This window comes from Exophiala xenobiotica (assembly GCF_000835505.1).
Source record: "Exophiala xenobiotica strain CBS 118157 unplaced genomic scaffold supercont1.1, whole genome shotgun sequence".
NCBI classification, from domain to species: domain Eukaryota; kingdom Fungi; phylum Ascomycota; class Eurotiomycetes; order Chaetothyriales; family Herpotrichiellaceae; genus Exophiala; species Exophiala xenobiotica.
This window is the reverse complement of record NW_013562494.1, coordinates 4872087-4895673: the sequence shown is the minus strand read 5'-3', so window position 1 is coordinate 4895673 and position 23587 is coordinate 4872087. Positions and strand designations below refer to the sequence as shown.

Below are 23587 nucleotides of genomic sequence, written 5' to 3'. Positions count from 1 at the left end.
TCTCTCTTCTGCTTTGCCTGGTGCTTATGAAACAAACTGCTGGCCGGGAATATATGCAATCTATCGTGCAGAGGAGGGAGAAAAGACCAAGGAAAAAGAATAAGCCCGGTGGCCTGTAAGCTCGATATGCACAACACAACACCTTCACCTGGAGTATGAAAATTGTGCCCGGCATAAACACCCAAACATCTAGCGACTCTAGCTACAATTCAACATCCGAGAAGGATGGCGTCTGGGAAGCGTAGTGTGGTGGAAATGATCCCATTATTCCATTAAAATTAAACCCCACACATTCTATTCTGCTTTCATACCAATCCCATAAACCGCTTGTTCGCTGTCGGTGGACACGCTTCCTGTCGTGTGTCATCGCAAGAAAAAGAGCGAAAAGGGATAGGAAGGAAAGGCCATGCATGCGCCCGGCACTCATGACGGCGTGCTCGCATGATTATGGCCGAAATGGTGTTTTGACGAAGAAGGTTCTTTATCTTTCTCCTTTTCCTTTTCCTTCTTCTTCTCCTGCTTCTTAACGCTCTCGGCCATTAGTTGTTCGAAGGCCATAAAGTCGCCTTCTTCGTCGGGATCGCGCTCGGCCTGTCATCAAAAACAGTGTCAGTACACAACTTTCCTTCTTCCAAGGCTTTCGTCTCTACTGTATGCGGGATGAAGAACCGAATGGGGTAGTTGAAAAGGGACCACACCTTTTGATAAATCGTTCCACACAAGACCAAGGCGTGCGCTCGCTCGATTCTCTTCTCCAACCTGACGGTCTTATCGTTCAGGATCTTGTCGCAGACGTCGCGTAACACGCCTTGGATCTCAAATTTACTTCCTTTCCACGCCGCGGCCAGGATCTTCCCCGTGACCTTGCGTTCGTACTCGGCTTTCTTCTCATCTGTCCAGTCCGCGCCGCCCTTCTCCTCGAGCTTGGCCATCTCCTCCATGGTGAGCTGCGCATCGATGGCGGTCGAGATGGTGTTCCACGTTTCCTTGGCGAGAGTGCCTTTATCTTTTAACCTAGAAAAGAAGCCAGAGATGCCGAGGAATTTCTGGGATTTCAGAAAACTCGTCGCTTTCTGCAAGTACGTCTGTCCCACGGCGTGAAGGATTTCGATTCCGAAGGATTCCATCTTAAGATTCTCGACTTCGAGGCGCGTCTTCTCTTGAAAAGCCGCCGTGACTTCGGGGCCTTTGTCTGTCTCCGTCCAGATTGAGATGCGGTCGACGAGTTTCTTGGCTAGGGTGTCAACGCGATCTTCGCGCGCCTTGCGTCGTTCGCGCTCGTAGGCTTCCAGTTTCTCGCGTTGTTCCTTCGTCAGGCCGCCCTTTTTCTTCTTCTTTTGGAGGTCCTTCTCTTCTTGGGACAGGCCCGCCGCGTCCATGCGGGCATCTTCTTCGGATTTGTCCATGATGGCTTGTTGGCCGAGGTAGCGTCGAGGAGTGGATGTGCCTGAGCCGTGGCCCGCAGATGCTGATGTGGATGGCTCTTCGCCTACGTAGGGAGGAGGTGGGGGAGACATGCTTTCGCTGGTGGTGTCTGCTTTGGCTTCCGCCTCTTTGGCGTTCATACTGGCTGCGGTAGCGGCTGTGGCTTGTTGTTCTTCTGCATTGTGGACGTTGAGCTTTTCCTCGGCGCTCTTTGCGAGCTCTTCTTCCTCCATTTGCTCCATTGTTATGTCCATGGTGTGGGTGAGGTCCTTGAGAAGGGTCAGTTCGCCAATCAGATCAACGAAGGCATCACCTCCGAAGATCATGCTAAAGAACTCGGCGGGGTCTTCGAAGCCCTGGCTGGGCATTGCCTTTTCTTTGCCATATTTATCGTAGGCGGCGCGCGTGTCTTTATTGGAGAGGACTTGGTAGGCTTCGCCAACGGCTTGGAATCGAACGTGTGCGGTCTCATCGCCGGGGTTCTTGTCAGGGTGGGTTGTGATGGCAAGCTTTCGGTATGCTTTCTTGATTTCCAATTCGGTGGCATCGGGTTTGACGCCGAGTGCGTCGTAGTAGGATGTGTCGACGACCATCGCTGTCGTGATAGAGGGAACGCGACGATCCCAAATAGTCTGATCCCGTCTCACACTATATGAGCTTCTACACTGGAATGACACGGTTCTCCCTCTCTCCTCTTGCGCCTGAGACCGACTCAATAGAAGTTGGTTGACACGAAGAGTGAGCGATTGTCCGCCGTCTCAGTAGTGCTCAGCTGTGTGCGTGAGCCGGAACACAGACGAGAAGTGATTTGACAAATAAAGATGAGGTGTCCAGGCAATTTCAAGTCGGAGCCAGTGCAAATTGAAGAAACAGAGACCGCTGACTAGAACCAAGTGATAAGAATTTATCGCAGCCTTGGAGCCGCGCGTGTCAGTATCCAAGCACCCAAGTCAACGGTGAGGTGAAGTCATAGGGACGAAAAAATGCTGACTGAGCCACAGCCACGACCCGGCCTCGCCTAGCCGCAAGCTTGTGGGCTGTTGACAGGATGGTGGACAGGGAGCAGAGGCGGCTATGCGGCCGTTTAGTGCCCTCTCCTCCTCTGGCGGATGTGCTTGGCTTAACCAGGTCTTTAACCGGTTCTAGCCAACTTGAATTCTTCTGGGGGGCATCGTACCATTCGGATCTGCTCATCTCCACACTGCGCACACGTTGCTCTAAAGGAGTTTACATTACAGAGCCCGGTGTCATCTTCCCCCAATATTCCCCTGTGTTTTCGAATGTTGTCGCTCTTTATGTAATCCACGAAGACTGCACTGTATTTGAACCGAAACCGAGAGCGACTGCAGCTTGTTCCTGTCAAGATGCCAAAAGCCACAGACGTCTTGTACTATCTATTCCACGTCCAGGAACTACGATCAATCATTCAATGGTGAACAGCGCTCTGTACTAAGAAAATGGCAATGGACTAACCTTTGTCAGGAAAGTTTGGCACAATGCGGTGCACGAACGAGACGAGAGCAAGGAGTCCGAGTCAGCCAAAATCTGCTTTCAGTACTTGGATAAGACCAGTCGCAGTTTCAGTGCTGTCATCCAAGAATTGCACCCAGACCTCCTACTACCTGTCTGTCTGTTCTACTTGATATTGCGCGGGCTGGATACTGTTGAAGATGACACCTCTATTCCTGCGAAGACCAAAGAGCCCGTTTTGCGGAAGTTCCATGAAAATCTGGAGGTAGATGGGTGGCATTTTGACGGAAATAGACCAGAAGAGAAGGATCGAGATTTGTTGGTGAACTTCAGATATGTCATTGAAGAATTCAAGAAGATCAAGCCGGCATACAAAGAAATCATCAAGGACATTACCGAAAAGATGGGCAATGGTATGGCGGATTACTGCTTGGACGCGGAATTCAACGAGGTTGGTGTCAAGACGATTGACGACTACGATCTCTATTGCTTCTACGTTGCTGGCCTGGTGGGAGAAGGACTGACGAGGATGTTTGTTGAGAGCGGCTTTGGTAATACCGCACTTCTGCAAAGACCTGAACTCCACCGCTCAATGGGTTTGTTCTTGCAAAAGGTGAATATCATTCGAGATGTTCGGGAAGACTTTGACGACAACCGAAAATTCTGGCCAAAGGAGATTTGGTCAAGACATGTCGACAACTTCGGGGATCTATTCAAGCCAGAGAACAAAGAGAAAGCGCTGAATTGCAGTTCAGACATGATCCTGAATGCGCTCGAGCATGCTGACGAATGCTTGTTTTATTTGGCCGGGCTCCGGGAACAGAGTGTGTTCAACTTCTGCGCCATTCCACAGTCTATGGCAATTGCGACGCTGGATTTATGTTTCCAAAACTATGCCATGTTCCAACGGAACATCAAAATCACCAAAGGCGAGGCATGCCAACTTATGATTGAATCGACCCAGAATTTGCAAGTGGTATGCGAAGTGTTCCGAAAGCACATTCATTCCATCCGAAAGAAGAACCGACCGCAAGACCCGAATTTTTTGAAAATCAGCATTGCATGTGGAAAGGTCGAACAATTCATCGAATCAATATTCCCATCACAAAAGGTGGAGGATGTTCTGGCCAAGAGCAAGGCTGAAGGGGCTCAGGCGCAGGTCAAGGCTCAGCCCGACGACAGCGGAGATACGATGGTCATATTCGGAGCAGTTGCGACCATGTTGGTGGTCATTGCCGTCTCAATGGTAAGTGTAGATCATGGTCTTGACATTATGGATGCTGACGCACTCTAGCTGTTTGTCGCATGGATGCTAGGGGCCCGATTCGACATGGCCTATGCAGAATTGAAGAAGGCCCTGGGCGAACTCAGCGCTCAACTTTCAGGTCGGAATCTAACCAGTGCCACCGAAAGCGGGCATGGTGAACTGTGATGGCAGATGCGACCGAGCCAAACACTGGATTGATCTGTATATTAATGTGATTCAGCATATATTTCTTGCTTCCTTCGCGGGATTGCTCGTTTTGTCGTTTCGAAAATGGCGAAGCAAAGAATGGCTAGCAGAAAAGTCTTTTGTGTCGATACCTGAACAAGCACTGATGTCAAATTGCAACTCAGCCTTTTCATTGACTGTTGTTGTGCCGAAGATGTGCTGAAATTGATGCTTATGATGCTCGAAACTGACAATTGACAGGCCCAAGATTACTCTCAATGAGGTGTCTTGTTACCTTCGAGCATACAAACTTGCCATCTCAGTGACTCGGATCTTCTCAAGGTGCCTTGTGAGAGGGATCGTTTCCCTCTTCAATCGTACATCTCTTTGGGCCTTGAAGTCGAAACTGTGCCAAATCCACCGCCACTGTGTGCGAAAACGACGTCTTTGTGTGACCGTGCCAGCCATCCAATAGCTGGCGGACGAGCATTTATAAAGCTGGGATATTCCTGTTTGAGCAACTTCAACGTAGTGGTGATCATGGCACGTTTCGTAGGAAGGACTGGCGAGTGAAAGGGTATACCATGAACAAGTGGACATGGAACGGCAGAAGCATACCATGCCACTGCCGTGTGCTCACCACATTGGGTACTTTATTCAACTTGAACGGATGTGATAGTCTCTGCAGTCAGTTTTTCCCTTTGCATCCTGTGCTGTTGCCTCCCCCTGTACTTCATAGACAGTTCGTCAAACGTGGCTACCGACAGTTGCAAAGTCCCGTGGGTTGTGATAGAAGGAGAAAAGCTGAATGTCTCTTGCTGTGTACAATGCTCTGAAGACGCGTCGAGATTCGGGAAGCTTCGCTGTTGAATTGAGGCAACGTCATTGTACAGCATGATTGCCACTGGGATTTCGATTTCGATTCCGATTCCGATTCGGATTTTTGGGCTGCTCACTGCTGCTTTGCCATCATGCACGGTGGGCTCCCAGCTTCTCGATGTTTCCTCCACTCGGCTTGTCCCTCAACTGCCCGAAACAAACCGGGAGCCAGTCAAACAAGGTCACATCAGCTTTGGTGCCACTTATTCATCCAAGGATCCAGCCTCTCGCAACCATCGGCAATTCTGAGCACGGTATCCGTACGCTCTCCATCTCCCAGGGACCAAAGGATCGCAGCACACAGCGCACGGCTACAGGATCTTCCCAACGCGCTTCGACCCGAATGCTTGATTCACCATCACCATCTAGACTTGCCCACATGACCCTCATGTGCTCGACGTGCTTCCTCTCTTCCCGTTCCTTTTGGACCGAAATGCCCTTCCGTCCAGTGGCTTTTTTGTATATTAATTCACGCTCTAAAACATCCAATCCAGACCCAGAATAGCGGTGAGTCTGCCACACGATGACGTCTCGTTTCTGTTTCAAATAGAAGCCTCCGCGACTTTAATACTTATTGCTTATCCACATTCCCAGCCTTCCATAGTCGTCCTGATTTTCCGGCGTCTCGTACAAAAAACAAACCGACCTTGAAAACACCACACCTGAGGATCGACCTCTCCCCTTGTTGCATAATGTGTGACTTGTGCCTGGATGTGTGATCGTCCTCCAGTTCGCAACAGAATTGGCTTATCAATCAGCCAATCGGCCGTCTTTCAGGAAACTCTTTCGGCGCCCCATTTCCACCTGTGCTGCCAGGCAGCCCGTACATACCCTGCCAGAACGCGGCCGTATAACGTCAAATCGGGCTCAAAATGGACCAAGCGCTGCCGTTAGGCTTGAATGCCATCCCATTTGCCACACAACACTATGATAAAGTCTGGGACCCTATCCATCATCGGTACAAGAAGATGCGTGGCCGGGTACCCAAGGACGACCCGAACATTTGGGAAATGCGCGGACCAGAAGAAAAGGGCCTAGTACTGCGTCGTCGGCGAGATGTCGCTCCTGATGAAAAGATTGTCGAGGTTGTCAGACACAAGGGCGAAATCCTCCCAAGACGGCCGGGTCAACCACGACGAAGAGCCAGTTCCATGAACAATGCTCGAGCTGCAGGCGCAGGGGCTGGAGCTGGAGCTGGAGCTGGAGCCCTTGTCTCCTACAATGATCGCCAGAACGGTTACCGCGATGCACGTGATAGCTATTACGACTCGGAGGGTTCTGTGCCTCCTCGATCCCGCGTTCGAGCCAAGTCGAGCTCTGGACGGTCTCGTAGACGGCGTGGTTCCTCGAGCGATTCCTCCTCATCATCCGAAAGTCTACTGTCGTCCACTGAGGAGGAAAAGAATTGTCGCAAAATCCAGCGCAAGAAGTGGATCACTGCGGCGCTTGCCAGTGTCGCTACTATCCACGCGGCTTCGAAGGTTTACTCCTCGATCGAAAACCACGACAAACGAATGGAGAAAGTGAGAGAGGGCGAGCTGTCACCTGAAGACGCCCACAAACAGGCACGCGCGTCACGTTGGCAAGATGCCGCAGCCATTGGTATTGCGGCCCTTGGTATCAAAGGGGCCGTGAGCGAGTGGAACGAGGTCTCCGAGGAGCACAGTGAGCATCGCAAAATGCTGCAAGAGAGAGAAGAGCACCACAAGAAGCGACTGGAACGTGAACGCCGCCGAAAGGCCAAAGAAAAAGGCGGGTACTACAAGGGACGGGATGGTCAATGGTACTACGACGGGCCCGTTCCTCAGAGCAGCGACAGCTACCGAGGGGGCAGCGGTGTTGCAGGCCGCTACGACGACACCAACCTCGTCAAAGATTCGGAGCGTCGGCGCCGGATGGTCGAGGATGATGCAGTTGACAGCGAAGATTACCGATCACGATCACGTGCGGTAAGTCGTGCCCGTAGTCGTCGCGACGACCACTAGATCCCCACCTTGCTTTGGAGGTCTTTGTGCGGGACCTTCATGCGCTGTTTGGCTGACGGTTTGCTCATGCCACATACAGAAGTCCAGAAGTCCTTCGAAAAATAGAAAGCTGGAGAGGACGAGAACAACGCTGGGACAGTTGGGCGTTGAGGCGCTTGACGAAGTGATTGGAAAGATTTGAAGCATGGTGTCGCATGGCATTGGCATTGGCAGTGGCAGTGGCATTAGCGAGCGTAAGGATCCTTGCATCTCATGTTGGGTTTGTGCGTTGAGCTTGGTTCGATCGGCATAGCAAAAACCATCATTGCAACTAGATTCACATTCAAGATGCGTGAAGTTTTGGGGTGAGCGATCGGATATACGAGGTTATGAGACACGAATGATGACTGGAATGAGATAGAAATATGTTTGTCCCTCTGTTGTCGTCCTCTTTGAGATGGGCTATATCGCGTCTTGCAGCTGGCGAAACCATTTGTCTATCTCGCTATCAATCTGTAGAAGCGGCAATGTCGACTTCTGCCTCAATTGAGGGGGCAGTCACAAAGCGGCGTCATCTTCGCTTGGCATCGGTGGACTGCGACTGTTTGACCGACGACGCTGCACACCTCATTGCGCATACGTCGATTCCGCAGTTGTATTGAGTGAGCTTCCACGATATAATCCTAGTATTCCCTTGACTCTACCACCTGCCAACCTTACCCCTCGGGAGCCTCTTTTTCTTGCATACTAGGGTCCTGATCACAACCTCCCGAAATGGCCGAACCACCCATTGGTACTTCGTCCCCAGGCCACCGTATTCTACCAATGCTGACACAGGCACAACAGTTCTCGATGGGGGTACCGGTTTCCTCAAGGTCGGCTATGCCGCTCAAGTATGTACTGAATGCTAGCGTTGATACATCAGGGCTATTGCCAGAAGAGAGCTGACCATTTCTAGAACTTCCCTGAACATCAATTCCCCTCCATAGTCGGCCGACCGATCCTCCGCTCAGAAGAGCGAGCAGGCGACATCGTGGTTAAGGACATCATGTGCGGCGATGAGGCTGCCGCGGCAAGATCAATGCTTCAAATAAGTTATCCTGTACATCCACACCCGTCCCGTCCGACCCTCTATGGATTCTTTCATCCCGCTGACACAGTCTCTCCTTAAGATGGAAAATGGCATTGTCAAGAAATGGGACGACATGCAACACCTTTGGGACTTCACCTTCTTCGAGAAACTCCGGATCGATCCGACGGGACGCAAGATCCTCCTCACTGAACCGCCCATGAACCCTCTCAAGAACCGCGAACAAATGTGCCAAGTCATGTTCGAGCGCTACAACTTCGGCGGGGTCTATGTGGCCATCCAAGCCGTCCTAGCGCTCTACGCACAAGGCCTCTCATCCGGTGTGGTCGTAGACTCCGGCGACGGCGTCACCCACATCGTCCCTGTTTACGAGTCGACCGTACTCAACCACCTGACCCGCCGCCTCGACGTGGCCGGGCGAGATGTAACCCGCAATCTGATTGCCCTGCTCCTGCGACGGGGCTATGCGCTTAACCGAACAGCCGACTTCGAAACTGTCCGCCAGATCAAAGAGAAGCTCTGCTACGTGTCGTACGATCTCGGCCTGGACCAGCGGCTGTCCGAAGACACCACCGTGCTCGTCGAATCGTACACTCTACCCGACGGACGAGTCATTCGCGTTGGCAGCGAACGCTTCGAAGCGCCTGAGTGTCTGTTCCAACCTCACTTAGTCGACGTCGAGCAGCCCGGCATCGCCGAGTTTTTGTTTAACACGATCCAGGCCGCCGACGTGGACGTGCGGAGCAGTCTGTACAAAGCCATCGTCTTGTCCGGTGGGAGCAGCATGTATCCCGGCCTGCCGTCCCGGTTGGAGAAGGAACTCAAACAACTTTGGCTGACGCGGGTGCTGGGCGGAAATCCGGAGCGACTGAATAAATTCAAGGTCAGGATAGAGGATCCGCCGAGGCGGAGACATATGGTATTCCTTGGTGGAGCGGTGCTGGCAAATATCATGTCTGACAAAGAGAATATGTGGATTTCGAAGCAGGAGTGGGAGGAACAGGGGGCCAGAGCATTGGAGAAATTAGGGCCTAGGTCGTGACGAAAATGAATTACTACGTATGTTGAAAGATGTGCCTGGAAAGTGTAGGATCGGGCTGCACGGTCAGCGAATGGATATGGGGGGGCAACCTTGACAAAGCGTAGGTGATGTGCGGCGCGCACCAGGGCCTTATGGATATGGCCTGAAACAAGCACGAGAATGAGAACGAGGAACGCGAACTCGGTACGAATGGAGCGTCGTGTCCAGAGCGCAATGGCAGGTTTCGTTCCGCGCGGGCACCGAGAAGACAGAGTATGATGAGATATACCGATGAAGGGCAAAAGACAAGATACCTGGTACAGTACCTTAGACTAGTCTACTTGAACCTGCCCTGCCCTGCCCTGACACGGCAAGGGGGTGCTGCATGCGGCACCCACCCATGTTCCATTCGGACTGGCCTCTGCAATGACTACCTAGATACGGAGTATAGGGAAAGAAATGAATTTGACACGAGAAATCTGAGAATGGGAATAAAAATGATGAGCACTTTGTTCACGTCCGTGCCTGCTCCTGCCGGCCATTTCACCTGCGGAGCAGATAGCTGATGTGTTTTTCGATCGCCTTCTCCTATCCCGTCTTCGAGGCCAAGGCGGTACGTGATGTGCAATACAGTGCAGGCATGAATCGGGTCCCTCGAGAACATTCACGCAGCAACGACCGCGACGGGTTTGAGCCAGGCCACTAAGTTGATACTTGCAGCGGACCCGGATATGTACCCCAGGTGGTTATACTCCGTACGGAGGCAATGATTGCAGTGGCGTGGCTTGTCTCAACAACGATCAAAAACACCCACGTTCAGTCGCCAGTATCTTCGCGTGGTTCAGCCGGCATCTCGGCGACTCCCCACTTTCACACAGAACAGCAAAGCTGGGAGGCAAGGCTTCTCCTTTGAACACACCTGGCGTTCTGGCCATCCGTTGACGCTGGTGATTGACTGGCATTGTATTTGCTTGAGGGAATCGAATCGAATCAAGTCCGAGACACGGAATCACCGACCACAAGCAAAGCCAGCGTCAATGCCTGGACGCTAAGTTAGGAGACGAAGGGACGTCCTGGTGTCAACAGAGCCCCCTCAGCTGAAGCACAAGCCAATGTTGTTTTAACAGTCCTGCGGTGCTGTTGCGGTATGTTGTCGACTCGTGGCTATTTCCCCCAAACCAAGACCAGAGCATCGATCGAGTTGTTCTCGATGACTAGACTCAGTCACTCGCATGGGGCTATAACGAATCGAATCCAGCCCAATCCCAGAACTCAACGCGAGCCCAAGCACCATGTCCGGCTCACACGGCTGGCGGAGCATGGAACGAAGAATGATCCAAGTATTGATTCTGCGATTGTGCTTGCGAGGTCCAGTCATCCGTCAAGACTGCATGTGGTTGGCCGGTCGACGTATACGGCATATCAATCCCAGCAATCTGGTCGAGGTCGAGGTCGAGGTCAAGGTCACCCGGTGATGGTCCAAAGCCTAGCATCCCTAGACCGTTCTGAATATCTCCTCCAAGATCATCAAAGGCAAAGTCCATTTGCAAAGCATGACCGTTCGTTATGACGCCGTACTGATGATCGAACTCTGATCCTGTCCAGGCATATAGAGTCGGGTCATTCATGTCGGGGAATGCCAACGATGTGGAGGTCGGCATTAGATCTGCTGGTGGGTGATTCATGTCGGCCGAGACTGGTTGATTGATTGGTCTGTAAGAAGTGCTACTAGTTTTTAGGACTTCTCCGTTGATATCTTGGTGATCCACCAAGGCCATGGGATATCGTGGCGCGTCCGTCTTCTTGTGCTGACGCATGCTACTTGTTTTTGGACCATCAGCGTAGGTCATTTGCGTAGGTTGAATGCCGGGCGTCGAAATGCCCCCAACCTGGCTCTTGGTGATCATCTGGCCGATCAGAAAGCATGCGGAATCAGCTATGGGCCAAATATCTCGCAGTTGCCATAAAGCTCGGATGCAGTGATGAAATTGTTGACCGGGCAGATTCCGGCCCTTGGTCTTGATCTCGACCAGGAAAGCTGCAAGAGAAAATAGCATGAAGCTGACCGACAGTGGCGGGAGGAATCGGACCAGATTGCGCTCCTGGAGCCGTTGAACCATGTCAGCTATTTCCTCGGCGGCTTCTTGCACCTTTGACGTCGAATCCGCCGACATGCCCTTCAACAACATTTGAGGTCGGTGCAGATTTTCAGTGGCCATCAGGTAGATCATGCGAAGCAAGGCTTTGTGCAAGAATAGTGCATCCTCGGTACAAGCGTCGTAGCGGCGAACATTCTCGCCGCAAGACAGAGGTGACAGCCAGCAGGTGACTGGTAGATTTCTGTACCATTGATCCAGCTCGTTATGTAACGCCGCCACTTGTTCTGGATCGATGTGCGATGCCTGGGCCCGAGGCTTGTAGAGCATGGTGGCTTCAGCAGTCGAGCCACCAAAGACCCGCAAGTGGTAGAGATCCCTGATGATGTGGCCCATGGATAGCAAGAGGCTGATTTTAGCCATGCACATCTCGGCGAGGTTCTTCTTGAGCGACAAATCCACGAGAAACGGACTGTCATGGAGTGAGGCCATGGAAGATATTACAGGTCGGATATCAAAGTCATTGAGCGTAAGTGGTGGGAGGTTAATATCTTCGTCCTTGATCCGTAGCGGTCTTCGCATGCTCACTGCTATTATACGATCCCGCATAACGCACGTCCACCATACACGTCTCCACAGCCGGCAGGTTTTCTGGTCCTTCTTGTGATACGTGATCCTCTGGTTCAAGCCAATGCTCGTTGCAAGTGAGATGCAGATACCTAGCCAGTGCCATGGGTCCTTCTGATCGTTCTCGGAGACATACCAGTAGTTCGCTAGCAGGAGTGATTGGATGAGCGCAAGGCGATCGACGTCCCAGTCGAAGTCGTAAAGCAGCTTCAAAGGAGCAAGAGTTAGTAGCGTCTTTTTTCCTTTTCAATGACATTAATTGGGCCCATTTACCTTCAGTTTCCGATAGTAGTCGGCTCTGGCGGCTCTCCGATTTTCGTACCCTGCATTTTGAAGCAGTTCGAGGTCGACAAAAGCACTTCCGGCGAACATGACCGCTTGAAAGAGCGTAAGACTGACCTTCGGGGCGTCCTCCTTGCCATGAAGAGCATTGAAAAGGTCCTCAAGGTCGATGATCGGCATGTAAGAATACACGTAAAGCACAAAGCAGCAAAGTAGTTGGTCACGGAGCTCGTCGTCCGGCAGACTCAAGGCTCCACGTCGGGCGAGGAGGTCAACATCATCTGCCTGGATGCCCGGCCGGAGTGGTCGAATGTACGACGGAAGGTCGACGTGTAATGTCGGCTGGGCCGGCGAAGCCGCAGGGGCGCTGGTGCGGGCATGTCGCTGGCTCACGCGACTCGAACTACGATCTGGACCTACGTAGATAGCAGAAGGACTTTGAAACTTGCCGCCAGCGACCGAAGAAGCTGCCGGAGCCTCTTGAGTCAAACATCAGCTTCACCATTTGCCATCACGTCGTCACATACACGTACCGAGATCGAATTGGGTCACGGCTTCCTTGGTCGCCTCTTCTTCCTTACCAGCAATTGAAGGCGAATCCTCAGATGCGGATCTTGGTTGAGCTTGAACCAGCGGAGGCAAAGAGACGAGGCCGGTCAACTGGCGCTTCTGAAGTCGATATTTCCTGCTCCTCCTCGATTCGACGACCAGGCATTCAACGCCATCGGACTCGCAATTGTGGCACGGGATCCCGGACTTGACAAGGTCGCATTTGACCTTGCGCGTCCTGCAATGGTGACATGCTTGCGAAGCTCTCTTCTTTATTGCACGGTTCGATATGGGAGCAGCGGACGAGTCGTTGGGGGGCATCTTCGTAGCGACATTGAAGCCCAAGGGTGTTTAAGCCTCAATTTGACATTTCTGCTTGAGATGATGTCCATGAAGTTGTAGTCGAAAAGACAGAAAAGGAAGGAAGCCGAGGCCCCGAGTTAGACGGCGGCCGATGGTGGCATGCGTAGCTTGGCTGGGGACAGTCACAGTATACCAGTACCTACGAGTAGCATACACCTAAAGAGAGACCCCCGAGACCCCCAACGCAGCACCTAAGTTAACTTCCTGGCTTGACCCTGGAGTCCCCGGCCTCCATCACCTCCTTGGCCCGCTCATTGGCCCACTAGCCTCCGAAAGCCTCCTGATGCTCCTAAAGATCCCGAGCCCAGTGGTAGCCTTATCGACGATTCTTTTGTCCACAAACTAGCTGATGGGTGCTGGTCAGTGGTGACAATCTACAGTATCCCCAAGGGTGCATGATGGTGATGGTTCTGTTACTTCGAGTAGGTAGTGTTCATTTATTGCGAGTCCATATCTCATGCTACCTGAGATTGCACCGATTGTTCACCTCTATCCATGCTATGCAAACCGCCCACTCACGTTCCGTCACATCGCAGCAAGCATTACGAGAAATAGCTCCGCACGGTAGCCTGCCCATCAGGCGAGAGCGTCTGCAACACCTGATCCGCGTTGATTCCACTCTGCGTGACCATCGCCTTTGCGCTCTCAGCAACTTTCTTGGCTGTTTGACCCTGGATCATTTCCGCCTCGAGTGCGAGTGCGATATGATGGAAGACTTGTTGCGCTTTGGCAAACACGGCAGGATTTTGTCTGTTAAACTGGTTAGTTGGTTGTTCTCTTGTAGACGAGGCCAGGCGCCACTTACTGGTCAATGAGCTGGGCGACGAAAGAGTAAGCATAAGGAGCTGCTTCCTCATCATTGACAACAGGCAGAGTATCCAGCCACTGCTCAACAACTTGTTGCGGGTTAGGCACTTTGGAGGCATTGTAATGCAGGACCTTGGCGATGGCCGCGCACGCGTTCTCCGTCGCAAAGACTTCATCCTCACTCCTTGCATTCGGTACCCTAGTGATCTGGAACAGCGTCTCCAGACTGGCAGCGACGAAGTCCGACCACTGTTCACCCCCTTTTTGGGCGGCAATCCCAACTCCGTAGGCGGCGGCCTGTCGATTTGCTGCATTCTCGTCCGTCATTCCACGGATGAGAGCCTTGGTGATTTCTCCACTTAATTGCCATGATTGCTGACCACAAAATTCAAGCACATCATCATAAATACAGAGTGCCCACTGTCGTTGAGTGGGATCGCTGCTCGAAGCGAACGACTGGTAGAACGGCATCAGTCTCTCCCAAGGTCCCAAGAAATTGGTCCCCATGTTCTTGAAGATGGTGTGGAAAGCCTTGTTCATATCGGAAAGCAGTGTCTGGTCGTCCTCGATGGCATATTGCACTGAAAGTGAGTCATCATCTTCCTCGACACCGGCTTGCGCCGCATCGGCCTTGTCTTCAGCACGTTCCTGTACTCGCTTCTGGTATTCCTCCAGGGAGGACTTGACTGACTGGATGAATTGTTCCATGTGTTGTTGTGTCAAACAATTCTTACCAACCACTTCGATGCTCTCGTAGAAACACTGATACATCTCGGCCAGAGTGTCAATCGCAGGCTCGGCGCTGAGAATTTCGATTTCCTTGTCGCAACATTTGGCCCAAAGTTCCATCAACTGAGGCGAATGGTCGCCAAACCGCTTTTTATAAGAATTCAGTAGCTGGGGAATGAGTTTTGCGGAAGCGACCCGCACCGGGTCGTGGAAGAAGAAAGCGAGGCCCGGCAATGCTATCCTCTCGATGATGTCGGCGACGTAAGGCTCGAAGTCAGCCTCCAGTATTTGCGCGTAGATGGTGATGAGTTCGATGGCGGTGTTTTTATCCTCGAGTGTAGACGTCTTGATGCCGATGACCTTGCCCTTCAATGGCACTAGCTCCCAGCCGTCTTCTTGGTCCAAGGCGTCTTCCTCGTTGTCGATGAGCTGGATATCAGCTTTGGCTGATGCCAATTCCAGTAGAGGCGGCATGACTCCCGGAAGGTAAGGTACGAAGTCTCTGCCCAGAACACGACACATTCGGCCCCAACAATGGAGCAGATATTGGGATTGCGGGTCGTCCTCGTCTGTGATACTCTGCTGGATATTACCCAGCGTTTGCACCAGAGTAATCGCGTCTTGGCCCATCTTTTCCTTGCCGACAGCCAAAGCGATAAGGGTCGCACATTCCATGGCCTTAGCACGGAGTAGTCTATACTCCTTGGACTGTTCGGTCTGTAGGACGCGGAATAGGAGAGGCATCAGGGTATCGTAATATCGAACAAAAGCACTTTCGGCAGAGTCGGCGATGGTAGCAATCGTCGACAAAGCTTGCTCCTGCACGTAACGTTTCGGCGATTGCAAAAGCTGCAATAGGTGGCCCAATAACTGGTCGAGGTAAGGCTCCAGAATGGCCTTTTCCGCCTCCTCGCAGAAATTGACCAAGGCAGCCGCAGCATGAGCTTGCACACGAGGTTCTGGAGCTTCCAGGACCGGAATGATGTTCGTGAGCACCACTTGATGATATTTCTCCTGCATAGGCCCCGCGAAGTCGGTACTCATCTGACCCAGGGCGTTGCAACCAGCAAACCGTACCCGAGGATGCGGGTCTCTGAGAGATGGGACAACCAGCTCGAGCACTTTGTCTAGCTCTCCAATCATGAGATCTCGACAACCTTCCGATATGGCAGAGATGGCCATCAATGCCGCATGCCGATCTCTCCAGGAAGCCGAGTGCATCATTCTTGGAAGCCAGGTAAATGTGGCTGGCAACATCACTTCTCCTCCGAGTTTGTTGGCCAGACGATCCATGCACTGCTCGCCAGCAACGTGGTTCATGTCACTTTCTTCCATGTCGAGGTCTTCGTTCGCATTCCACTCGGCAGCGTCATCGTCGTCCAGACCAATGTCGGTCATGAAGCTGAGACATTGCGTGACCATGTCGCTTGTGTATGACGGTTCTTTCTTGCACATGGCCGGCGCCCACTCCGCAAATGTGGCCATGAGTTCCAGTGCATTCTGCCGTGTCTGGTCCCCTAGATCCTTCTCTTGAATACAAGATATGCTGAAGCTGACCAAACTAGAAAAGAGGGTTTTGAACATTTTCGGCGCCGCTTCGGCAAGCTCAATCAGAGAGACAAATGCTTTGGAAAGATTTTCCGTATCTCCAGCTTGTTTCAGAGGTGGCAGAATATTGAGAATATCGGGTATCAGGGAATAATATTTCGATTGGGCCTTTTTCGTGACTGAATGGAAAAACGAGGCGAATGCTTCGATGGCAGCGAGCCGGACCTGGGATTTGTCAGTAATGCAGGCTCAGGGCACTTCGCGCATGCGCTTACATCGACGCTGTCATCCTTGAAGCCCTTCCCGAAGACTTCTTGCACGGCGCTTTCATGCTGTTTCTCGATGATACCTGGCGTGGTTGAGAATATTCGGAATGCGCATTCTCGCATGCCCGCGTCGTTCGACTGGCTTGCCTGGAATAGCGCGGCGAGGAGTTCCATCCACATCTCGTCTGCGTCAGGAACTGTCAGCTAGCCATCCATCGCCGCTCCAAGTTGTGACACATACTGGCATCGACATATTGTCTAGCAATCTCTGCGATTGCGTCTCCGATCTTGTTCCTCACCGCATTAATCTGCTCCCTCGCTAGCCCCTCCAGTAACTTCGATCGGATGGCACCTCTGGCTTCGGGGCTGAGGGTGAGGAAGAGTTCTTTATTCTCGTTGGAGCCAGGGAGTTTCCTCGTCTTGGAGGCTTGTTTTCTAAACAAGACGGCCGCAAATGACCGAGTCTGCATATCGATTAGCGACAGCCAGGCAGCCGCAGGAAGTCAACCTACCGACGGTTCTTCAGCGGCTTGTAATTGTTCGACCAAGCCCATCAAGAGCATATCGGGCCGGTTGGGTGTCCAATCATTGTTCAATTGTTCCTCGGCCTGTGTGCGGAGGGTGTTGTCCGGGGAAGAGAGTGCTTGCAAGAGCTGGGATAATGCTCCCTGCACCTCGGCAGGGAGAACAGACATGTTGCTCAACTGCGCCTATTGCATGCACAAGAGTCGACCTGGGGCGATTTGGGTGGGAGGAACAATGGGTTGTGTGCGCGATCGTGGTTCGAAGGCTTTTTTGCTGATAGGAAGGGAGAAACGTAAGAGAACAACAAAAGATGTTGATAGGATGTCTCCAGAGGGCGAGATACAACCAAATAGCCCGACAGCTCAATCTCCCGAGGAATTTGAATATGGCCTAGAAATGAAAGAGACGCCGATTGAGTCGGCCTGGTGGTCGACGTGGATGTGGATGTGGATGTGGACGAGGAACAATAATTTTGGCCGGTTTCGTCGTTGCGTGGTTGATACTCACAGTGATACTCCACCACCACCTATTTATTTTACTTGTGCACAGAGTACCTGGTAGTTTAGGTGGCTTGGTGGGCGATGGTGGTAAGTATCCCTGTTGTCAATCCACACGTGACAGGCTCCTAACGGGTCCTTGATTTGCCCACGTATTCTTTTTCTTTTCTTTTCCTGTAATCCACTCCCTTACTAGCAAGTAACCCTTGCGAATTGTTTCATCTCTCTTCTCTTCCTGCTTCTTGCATGGCCATCAGTTGGGGAGCTGTAGCGACCACGACCATCGCGATGACTCACGTCGATCAACAATACCCAAGGTCGCGTAGACCTGTGCAGCAGGACTTTGTCTGAACGATTATGTTCGACCATCCACACGTCGGCCATGGTCCTTAAGTTAGGCATCTACGCTGACTTTGACACGTCTACTGGAACAAATCGATCAATGTGTTTCGGACATGGTCTTCGACTATTACAGGATTTGATAGCGCCCGCTCTCACACTACTTGTAGGAAATCCACACCATCAATCATTGTATCATTAAAACGGCTGAAAAGAGAAAGCTATCTACTCAATCGGCCCTCATCGGCAGCGTCAGTCTTGCTTTCAGCCGAAGCTAGTACAGGCATGGGGAACTCAAAGTCTGCAAATGGCATGACCGTATGGTTGAACCCAGTCAGTCTTCTAAGCGAGCTTTTGCGGGGTGGATGAAGAGGTCTTGTCGGAAGCATATCTCGGTGTGCCGGTGAAGGCGAGCCCGGTGGCGTGGTCGATCCAGAGTCCTCCTCATGCACCTCATCCACTGGTACCTCTTTCTGAGCGACAACTTCTGGGACTTGGTCTCCGGTCTCTGCCTGCTCCTTGTCGTCCGCCTTTTTTGGAGGGCCATACAGCGATACGATCTGTTCCGGCTCTAGCAGCAATTGGCCCTGCTCTTGTTCGGGCTGTGTTTCCTCAGGCTGTTCTGATTGCAGGCTCGCCCCTTCCGACGACAGCGTCTTACATGTCGCCTCGACTTCGGGAGCTTGGGCGACCCCTATCATCTGGACATGCTCTTCCACGACGCATGCCTGGTCCTCCATGTCACGGACTTCTTCTTTCTCTTGCTTTGTAGGGGACGTAACATCGAGACCGAGATCAAAGGTTTCGATGCCCTCGATCCTCGCTCGAAGTGGATGGACCTTGAAAGAATCCGGAGTGCCTGGAACGGCCGTGGCTGGGAGAGTGGCATTCTCCACGTTGAAACCGGCCGTTCTCTCGACCTCGAAATCACTTAATACCGGTTGGGTGTCGAAGGATATGTCCTTATGCGTCGGTAATTCCCACCTGGGCACCTCGGGCTCTCCTCGGTAGTCCAGATGATTCTGTGACCAAGACCCAGTTGGGCTGGGTGCACGACTGCGTGTATTGTGGCATGACGAGGTGTTCTCCCACTGAATCTGTTCTGGATCTGTGAAAGACCTCCAATGTCTCAGGCTCGCCTTGCGTGGTGGGAGAACTGGCTTTTCCAAGTATATCGGTTCATCCTCGAAGCTGTCACAAAAGTCATGGCTGTGCAATACCGGCGTTGTTTCTATCATCTCTGCATGGTTGCGGGAGGACTTCCGTCTTCGAAATGCACGGAAAGGATTCCTGGAGCGTGATCTCGTAGGCATTGCCTTCGAGGTGACCTTTGGAGCAGTGTCGCTCTCATTTACCGAATCCTGAGTTTTGGTCTTTGAGTTATGTCGAAAGCTTGACGAAATAGATCGAATACTCTTGAACCTTGAGAGGCCCTTGTTGCTCTTCTTCCTTGCGTTGAGAGCAAGCGGTATCACAGGGTCAGTCACACTCCGAACTGTGATGCTGCCGTCGCCACGAATCTGAGGTCTTCCTCGTGACGGTTGGGCTTGAGGGTACTCTTCTCCGGGGGCATCGCCCGCTCCGTCGTCAGTGTCCCCAATATCTGACGAGTACCCATCATGAAACGTGTATCCGTGTCTCCGACTACGAAGAGTAGTAGGAGACGTCGAGTATCGTTTGCCAGCATCGGTTAAGCTTTCTGGAGATGTGGCAATTGATGAAGGGGGTGAGCTGTCCTCGTTCTGAGATGACGTAAGCAGTGGTGAAGACGGGTCATCCGCCGAGTCACTGCAGTTGTCGGCCTCGATTGTGATCTCAACATGACTTTCGAGGATTCTTCGGTCAATATCGTCGCTGTCATTGGCAGACGCCGTGCTAATCGGCGTCACTGGAGCAGAGAGCTCTTGCGATGTCCGGCTTTGAATCTCGACCTTGACTCCGCTGTCCCAGACCAGTCCCTCGACATTGTCCGACGGAGGGACAGGAGCTGGCGGCGGATCCGTATTGGCGCCATCGACTGGCCGGGACTGGATCTCTGCAAGTAGACAATCTTCGCAGATAGGATTGAGGAATGTCTTCTGGACGGTGCTATGTTGAGGACAATTTTGCGGTTCTGTGGGCTTCGTGCTCCCTTTGAATTGTCTAAAAGCCAGCTCGGCGTCGAGTCCAGTCGCCTCGAGCCATTTGTCCATGGGGTAGTGAATGTTGGGTGCAAAACATGGCGTTCCTCCTCGTCTGTACAAGCGACAGAGAACGCTGTGGTTATAGCGACACCCACAGTCGCGGTAGGTCCAAATCTCAGTAAGGCACATCTTGAAACCAGCGTGGATCTGAAGGCGAAGGTGAGAGAATGCGAAAAGGCGGAGGAGCGATCCACAGCAGGTATTATGACATTCTTGGACGGAGTGTTTTGAGATTGAGCTGTCAAACGCATTGACCATGGAGAGGCAGTGGCGCACATCAAATGCTTGTTGATGTATTCTCCCGGACCTTTGTAAGCTGTATTGGATCAATCACAAGAACAGGAACTCGTGTCAAGGAGATTTTCGTGCTTGTGTGACATTGTTGTTCCTGGCGCAGGGTCCAATGGTGCTGGCCGGATGCACCTCCATCTTGAACAGCGGCGACCTGCATACAGATTGTTTCCTGGTCCGTGCCACGTATCGGCAACCATTCAAATCTCGGCTGTGAGGCGGCAAGTGCGTTGCGTGAGGTTCCGGAAGATCGCGAGATGACAAGTCGTGTCCGATTGTTGGTAGTCAACACCCTTGACGTGTTCATTGTGTCCAAGCGCCGGATGACTTGTTGTTCTCGGCAAGCTTTACGAAATCAATCCAACATTCGTGCTCGGCCATTCTAGGCATCGTCTCATCGTAGAAGACTTCGAACCTACTTGTGACACCTGGCGACGTGTCCGGGTGTTTTGCTGATGTTCTGTACTTCCGGTACAGCGCAGCGATCAGCGTCAGCATCTCGGCATTGGCCAGATGCATTCCGATACACATGCGTGCGCCACTCGAGAATGCCCAGAAGTATCGATTCCTCAGATCTGATTCGGGGACCAGGGTCCCGGAAGGTGTTAACCATCTCTCAGGCGTGAAGCTCAAAGGTGATGGAAAGACCGTCTCGTCTCTGTGCAAGCAGAATGGCGACATGCCAACAACTGTACCGGCCGGAATTTCGTACCCGTCAATGACAGTATCGGTCGAGGATACTCGAGGCTCGAATGCAGGCAGTGGCGAATACAAGCGCAAAGTCTCCCTCACGACCGCATTCAAGTATGGAAGCTGGGTCAATTCCTTAGGGACAGGTAAGTCGTTGCCGTCGACGGAGATCTGCGACACCTCTTCCCTCAATCTTTCTTGGAATTCCCTGTGTTGTGGCAAGGAAAGCGCCCAAATCACGAACATCAGCGAGTCAGCGGTGGTGTCAATGCCAGCAAGAAGATGATCGGCGCACTCTGAAGCGATGTCCATGTCTGAGAGGTTGGCTTCTTGCCGCACCTTGAACAAGCGTCCAATGACTGTGGTCTCGGCGGCATTTGCCTGCACCTCAGTTGGAGCATTTTTGAAGCTATGAAACGCGTTCAGTGCATGCTGACGAATGCCAGAATAAGTGAAAGGCTTCCTCATAGGCATCAATCCGAGGGATGCCAGCAGTCGTTCCAACAGTCCAGTGCGTGTCGTGATCCACTTTGTGTATGCCGGAAAATGGATCGCAAACCATGCCAGTCTCCTTCGAGCTGGATTCAATATGTCTTCAATCAAGCCTTGGGACACTTTGCATCCGGACAAGGCGGTCGTGCCTCCGTGCTCAGCACCATACACAAATTCTGAGATGGTGTCGAACGAAAAATAGTGCAAGCTTCGGAAGATCTCACTTGCATGGTTTGGCTCTCTTTCGAGCAGAGAGAGAAACGCTGCAACCTTCTTCTGGACCATTGCAGAAGACTCGGGACCAAGGACCGTTTGGTTAGCGTATATATGGCTGATCAACTTCTTACGGTCACGGTGGAGCTTGCCGGAACCAAAAGTGAACAGGTTTTTGTGGCCATAGACGTCAAACATACGATAAAAGGATGTCCTTTCGAAGCCACTGCCAGCTCCATAGATGGTTCTCAGCGCGGAAATACTGTTGAAGGAGATTTCGCTCGGTCCGATGCGGACAATCGGGCCATATTGTCGGTGTAGATTGAGAATAGCCTGGACTGAACGGGCTCGCCACGCATCCAAGCCCAATCGAAATCTGGTCGTCGCATAAAGCCAGGGCCCTGGAACTTTTCCCAGTCTTGCATGGTTCGAAAAGGAGCAAGAAATAGCATACAAAGCTATGACTACTGTAACCCAGAGAGTGAGTGGTAATTCGAGAAAGGTCAAATCTGCGTTCCGATATCAACCTTGATGCCGCACCCTAAATCGTTGGGTGAACCTGCTTACCTTCTGATAGCATGGCGGTCAAGCGTTGATAGACTTCTTCATGTAGGCTGTCTTCGAAGTTGATATGCCGGTCCTGTGGAAACTGTCTCTGAAGAGGTCGAAGGGACCAGGGACGGACAAGCCTTTGTGCGTCGTGCTTCTCCGCAAACGCAGACAAAAGACATTCAAAGAAAGCCTCAAGGTCCCAAAGACTTCCCCTTGAAGCGGTCATGTCCGCACGCCATAACCCGCTCACGCCTGCTTCAACCTACCTGGCAAGCTGGCCACTGCCTGGCTTACGGTTACCACGAAGCAGAGGAGTATCGTCTTGAAAGTCCTGCTGCCTGCAAAGGGAATCATGGCAAGGGTAGGCTTACCCAGGTTATCGATGTAGTTGTCCTAGGATGCCAAAAGCTACGAAGCTCGGACTCATCGCTTGTCGATGCTCGAAAAGCATGCGATGCTCATCATACGTCATGAGAGACAATACCGGCTCACTGGTAAAGCTCTCGCGGACTCTGTGGATTTCTGCATATAGGGATGCTTGATGGGAGCAACAGAGCCTCAGATTGGGCACTACGAGGAGGGAGACATCAAGATCTCGATCTCTCGATATACATAAGCTTGAATTTCCCAACAGATGTGCCGATCAGTCACCGAAAGTCGTCCCATGTCACCAATGTCATATCCCCCATCTGGCGATAAGGTAGCGTCGACGAACAAGAATGGACACGAATGGGATCAACATCCGGAAAAGGTACAGACAGTCCTTCGGTCCAGATCAGGTTGAACATTCGTGGCGTTGGTCGAGAACATGCAGCAGAAACGGGCCGGTGCTTCTGTACTTGCGTTGATTTCCGTAAAGCCTGGTCTTCCGTGGCTGTATCATACTGTGTAATCCAACAGGCTGACTGTGTATGTGTATGTGAAAGCGCGACTGCCTGAAGACACGTCGGATGCATATTGTAGCCTCATCGGGCCGCGGGTTACCAAGGGGTATCAAGCTCCTGAAAACTGGTGCCATGGCGCCAAAGCCGATGTCTCCCTGCTAGGTACTGCAAGTCAAAGCTTCTGCAGTCGAGAGTCAGCTAAGAGTCAGCTAGAGCAATAATTCCCAAGATTCCTGAGCCCCTCGCAGACAGCTTCCATTCCTGCCCTGAGTACTGTATCGTACCCTTGTAAGCGTTGCTGACGGAGATCAGCTACAGCAATATCGCTTCCGCACGTGGCTGACGCAAGATATGAGTAGCTCATCTCCATGGC

At 52.1% G+C, this 23587-nt stretch overlaps 9 protein-coding genes across 11 annotated transcripts; 3 read left to right on the top strand and 6 right to left on the bottom strand.

The window, feature by feature from the left end:
- Window positions 1–2381, bottom strand: PV05_01916 (uncharacterized protein). The gene is made up of 2 exons (XM_013466976.1): window positions 699–2381; window positions 1–591 (listed from the first exon to the last, which is right to left on the bottom strand). The coding sequence occupies exons 1-2, from the start codon at window positions 2016–2018 to the stop codon at window positions 424–426; spliced, it is 1488 nt and encodes a 495-aa protein (XP_013322430.1). The 5' UTR covers window positions 2019–2381; the 3' UTR covers window positions 1–423.
- Window positions 2382–2606: 225 nt separating this feature from the next.
- Window positions 2607–4903, top strand: PV05_01915 (farnesyl-diphosphate farnesyltransferase). The gene is made up of 3 exons (XM_013466975.1): window positions 2607–2857; window positions 2908–4141; window positions 4190–4903. The coding sequence occupies exons 1-3, from the start codon at window positions 2790–2792 to the stop codon at window positions 4325–4327; spliced, it is 1440 nt and encodes a 479-aa protein (XP_013322429.1). The 5' UTR covers window positions 2607–2789; the 3' UTR covers window positions 4328–4903.
- PV05_01914 (uncharacterized protein) lies at window positions 4371–5105 on the bottom strand. The gene has a single exon (XM_013466974.1). It carries the CDS (start codon window positions 4946–4948, stop codon window positions 4619–4621), a length of 330 nt encoding a protein of 109 aa, XP_013322428.1. The 5' UTR covers window positions 4949–5105; the 3' UTR covers window positions 4371–4618.
- A 539-nt stretch (window positions 5106–5644) lies between these two features.
- Window positions 5645–7670, top strand: PV05_01913 (uncharacterized protein). Its single transcript, XM_013466973.1, has 2 exons — window positions 5645–7155; window positions 7271–7670. The coding sequence occupies exons 1-2, from the start codon at window positions 6079–6081 to the stop codon at window positions 7370–7372; spliced, it is 1179 nt and encodes a 392-aa protein (XP_013322427.1). The 5' UTR covers window positions 5645–6078; the 3' UTR covers window positions 7373–7670.
- A 119-nt stretch (window positions 7671–7789) lies between these two features.
- Window positions 7790–9786, top strand: PV05_01912. Of its 2 annotated transcripts, XM_013466972.1 has the most exons (4): window positions 7790–7963; window positions 8017–8063; window positions 8129–8272; window positions 8343–9786. In XM_013466972.1, exons 1-4 carry the CDS (start codon window positions 7945–7947, stop codon window positions 9300–9302), a joined length of 1170 nt encoding a protein of 389 aa, XP_013322426.1. In that variant the 5' UTR covers window positions 7790–7944; the 3' UTR covers window positions 9303–9786. The 2 variants fall into 2 exon arrangements, with proteins under 2 accessions (XP_013322426.1, XP_013322425.1); XM_013466971.1 differs by having other exon boundaries at window positions 8129–9786.
- On the bottom strand, window positions 9693–13226 carry PV05_01911 (uncharacterized protein). Its single transcript, XM_013466970.1, has 3 exons — window positions 12820–13226; window positions 12278–12765; window positions 9693–12211 (listed from the first exon to the last, which is right to left on the bottom strand). The coding sequence occupies exons 1-3, from the start codon at window positions 13154–13156 to the stop codon at window positions 10583–10585; spliced, it is 2454 nt and encodes an 817-aa protein (XP_013322424.1). The 5' UTR covers window positions 13157–13226; the 3' UTR covers window positions 9693–10582.
- Window positions 13227–13606: 380 nt separating this feature from the next.
- On the bottom strand, window positions 13607–17582 carry PV05_01910. Of its 2 annotated transcripts, XM_013466969.1 has the most exons (5): window positions 17061–17582; window positions 16790–17012; window positions 16558–16733; window positions 14004–16507; window positions 13607–13948 (listed from the first exon to the last, which is right to left on the bottom strand). In XM_013466969.1, exons 1-5 carry the CDS (start codon window positions 17241–17243, stop codon window positions 13741–13743), a joined length of 3294 nt encoding a protein of 1097 aa, XP_013322423.1. In that variant the 5' UTR covers window positions 17244–17582; the 3' UTR covers window positions 13607–13740. The 2 variants fall into 2 exon arrangements, with proteins under 2 accessions (XP_013322423.1, XP_013322422.1); XM_013466968.1 differs by having other exon boundaries at window positions 16558–17012.
- Window positions 17583–18130: 548 nt separating this feature from the next.
- On the bottom strand, window positions 18131–20350 carry PV05_01909 (uncharacterized protein; the record flags this gene model as incomplete). Its single annotated transcript, XM_013466967.1, has 1 exon — window positions 18131–20350. The coding sequence occupies one exon, from the start codon at window positions 20348–20350 to the stop codon at window positions 18131–18133; it is 2220 nt and encodes a 739-aa protein (XP_013322421.1).
- A 336-nt stretch (window positions 20351–20686) lies between these two features.
- PV05_01908 (uncharacterized protein) lies at window positions 20687–22669 on the bottom strand (the record flags this gene model as incomplete). The annotated part of the gene is made up of 2 exons (XM_013466966.1): window positions 22346–22669; window positions 20687–22287 (listed from the first exon to the last, which is right to left on the bottom strand). The coding sequence occupies exons 1-2, from the start codon at window positions 22554–22556 to the stop codon at window positions 20687–20689; spliced, it is 1812 nt and encodes a 603-aa protein (XP_013322420.1). The 5' UTR covers window positions 22557–22669.
- Between the last annotated feature and the right edge of the window lie 918 nt (window positions 22670–23587).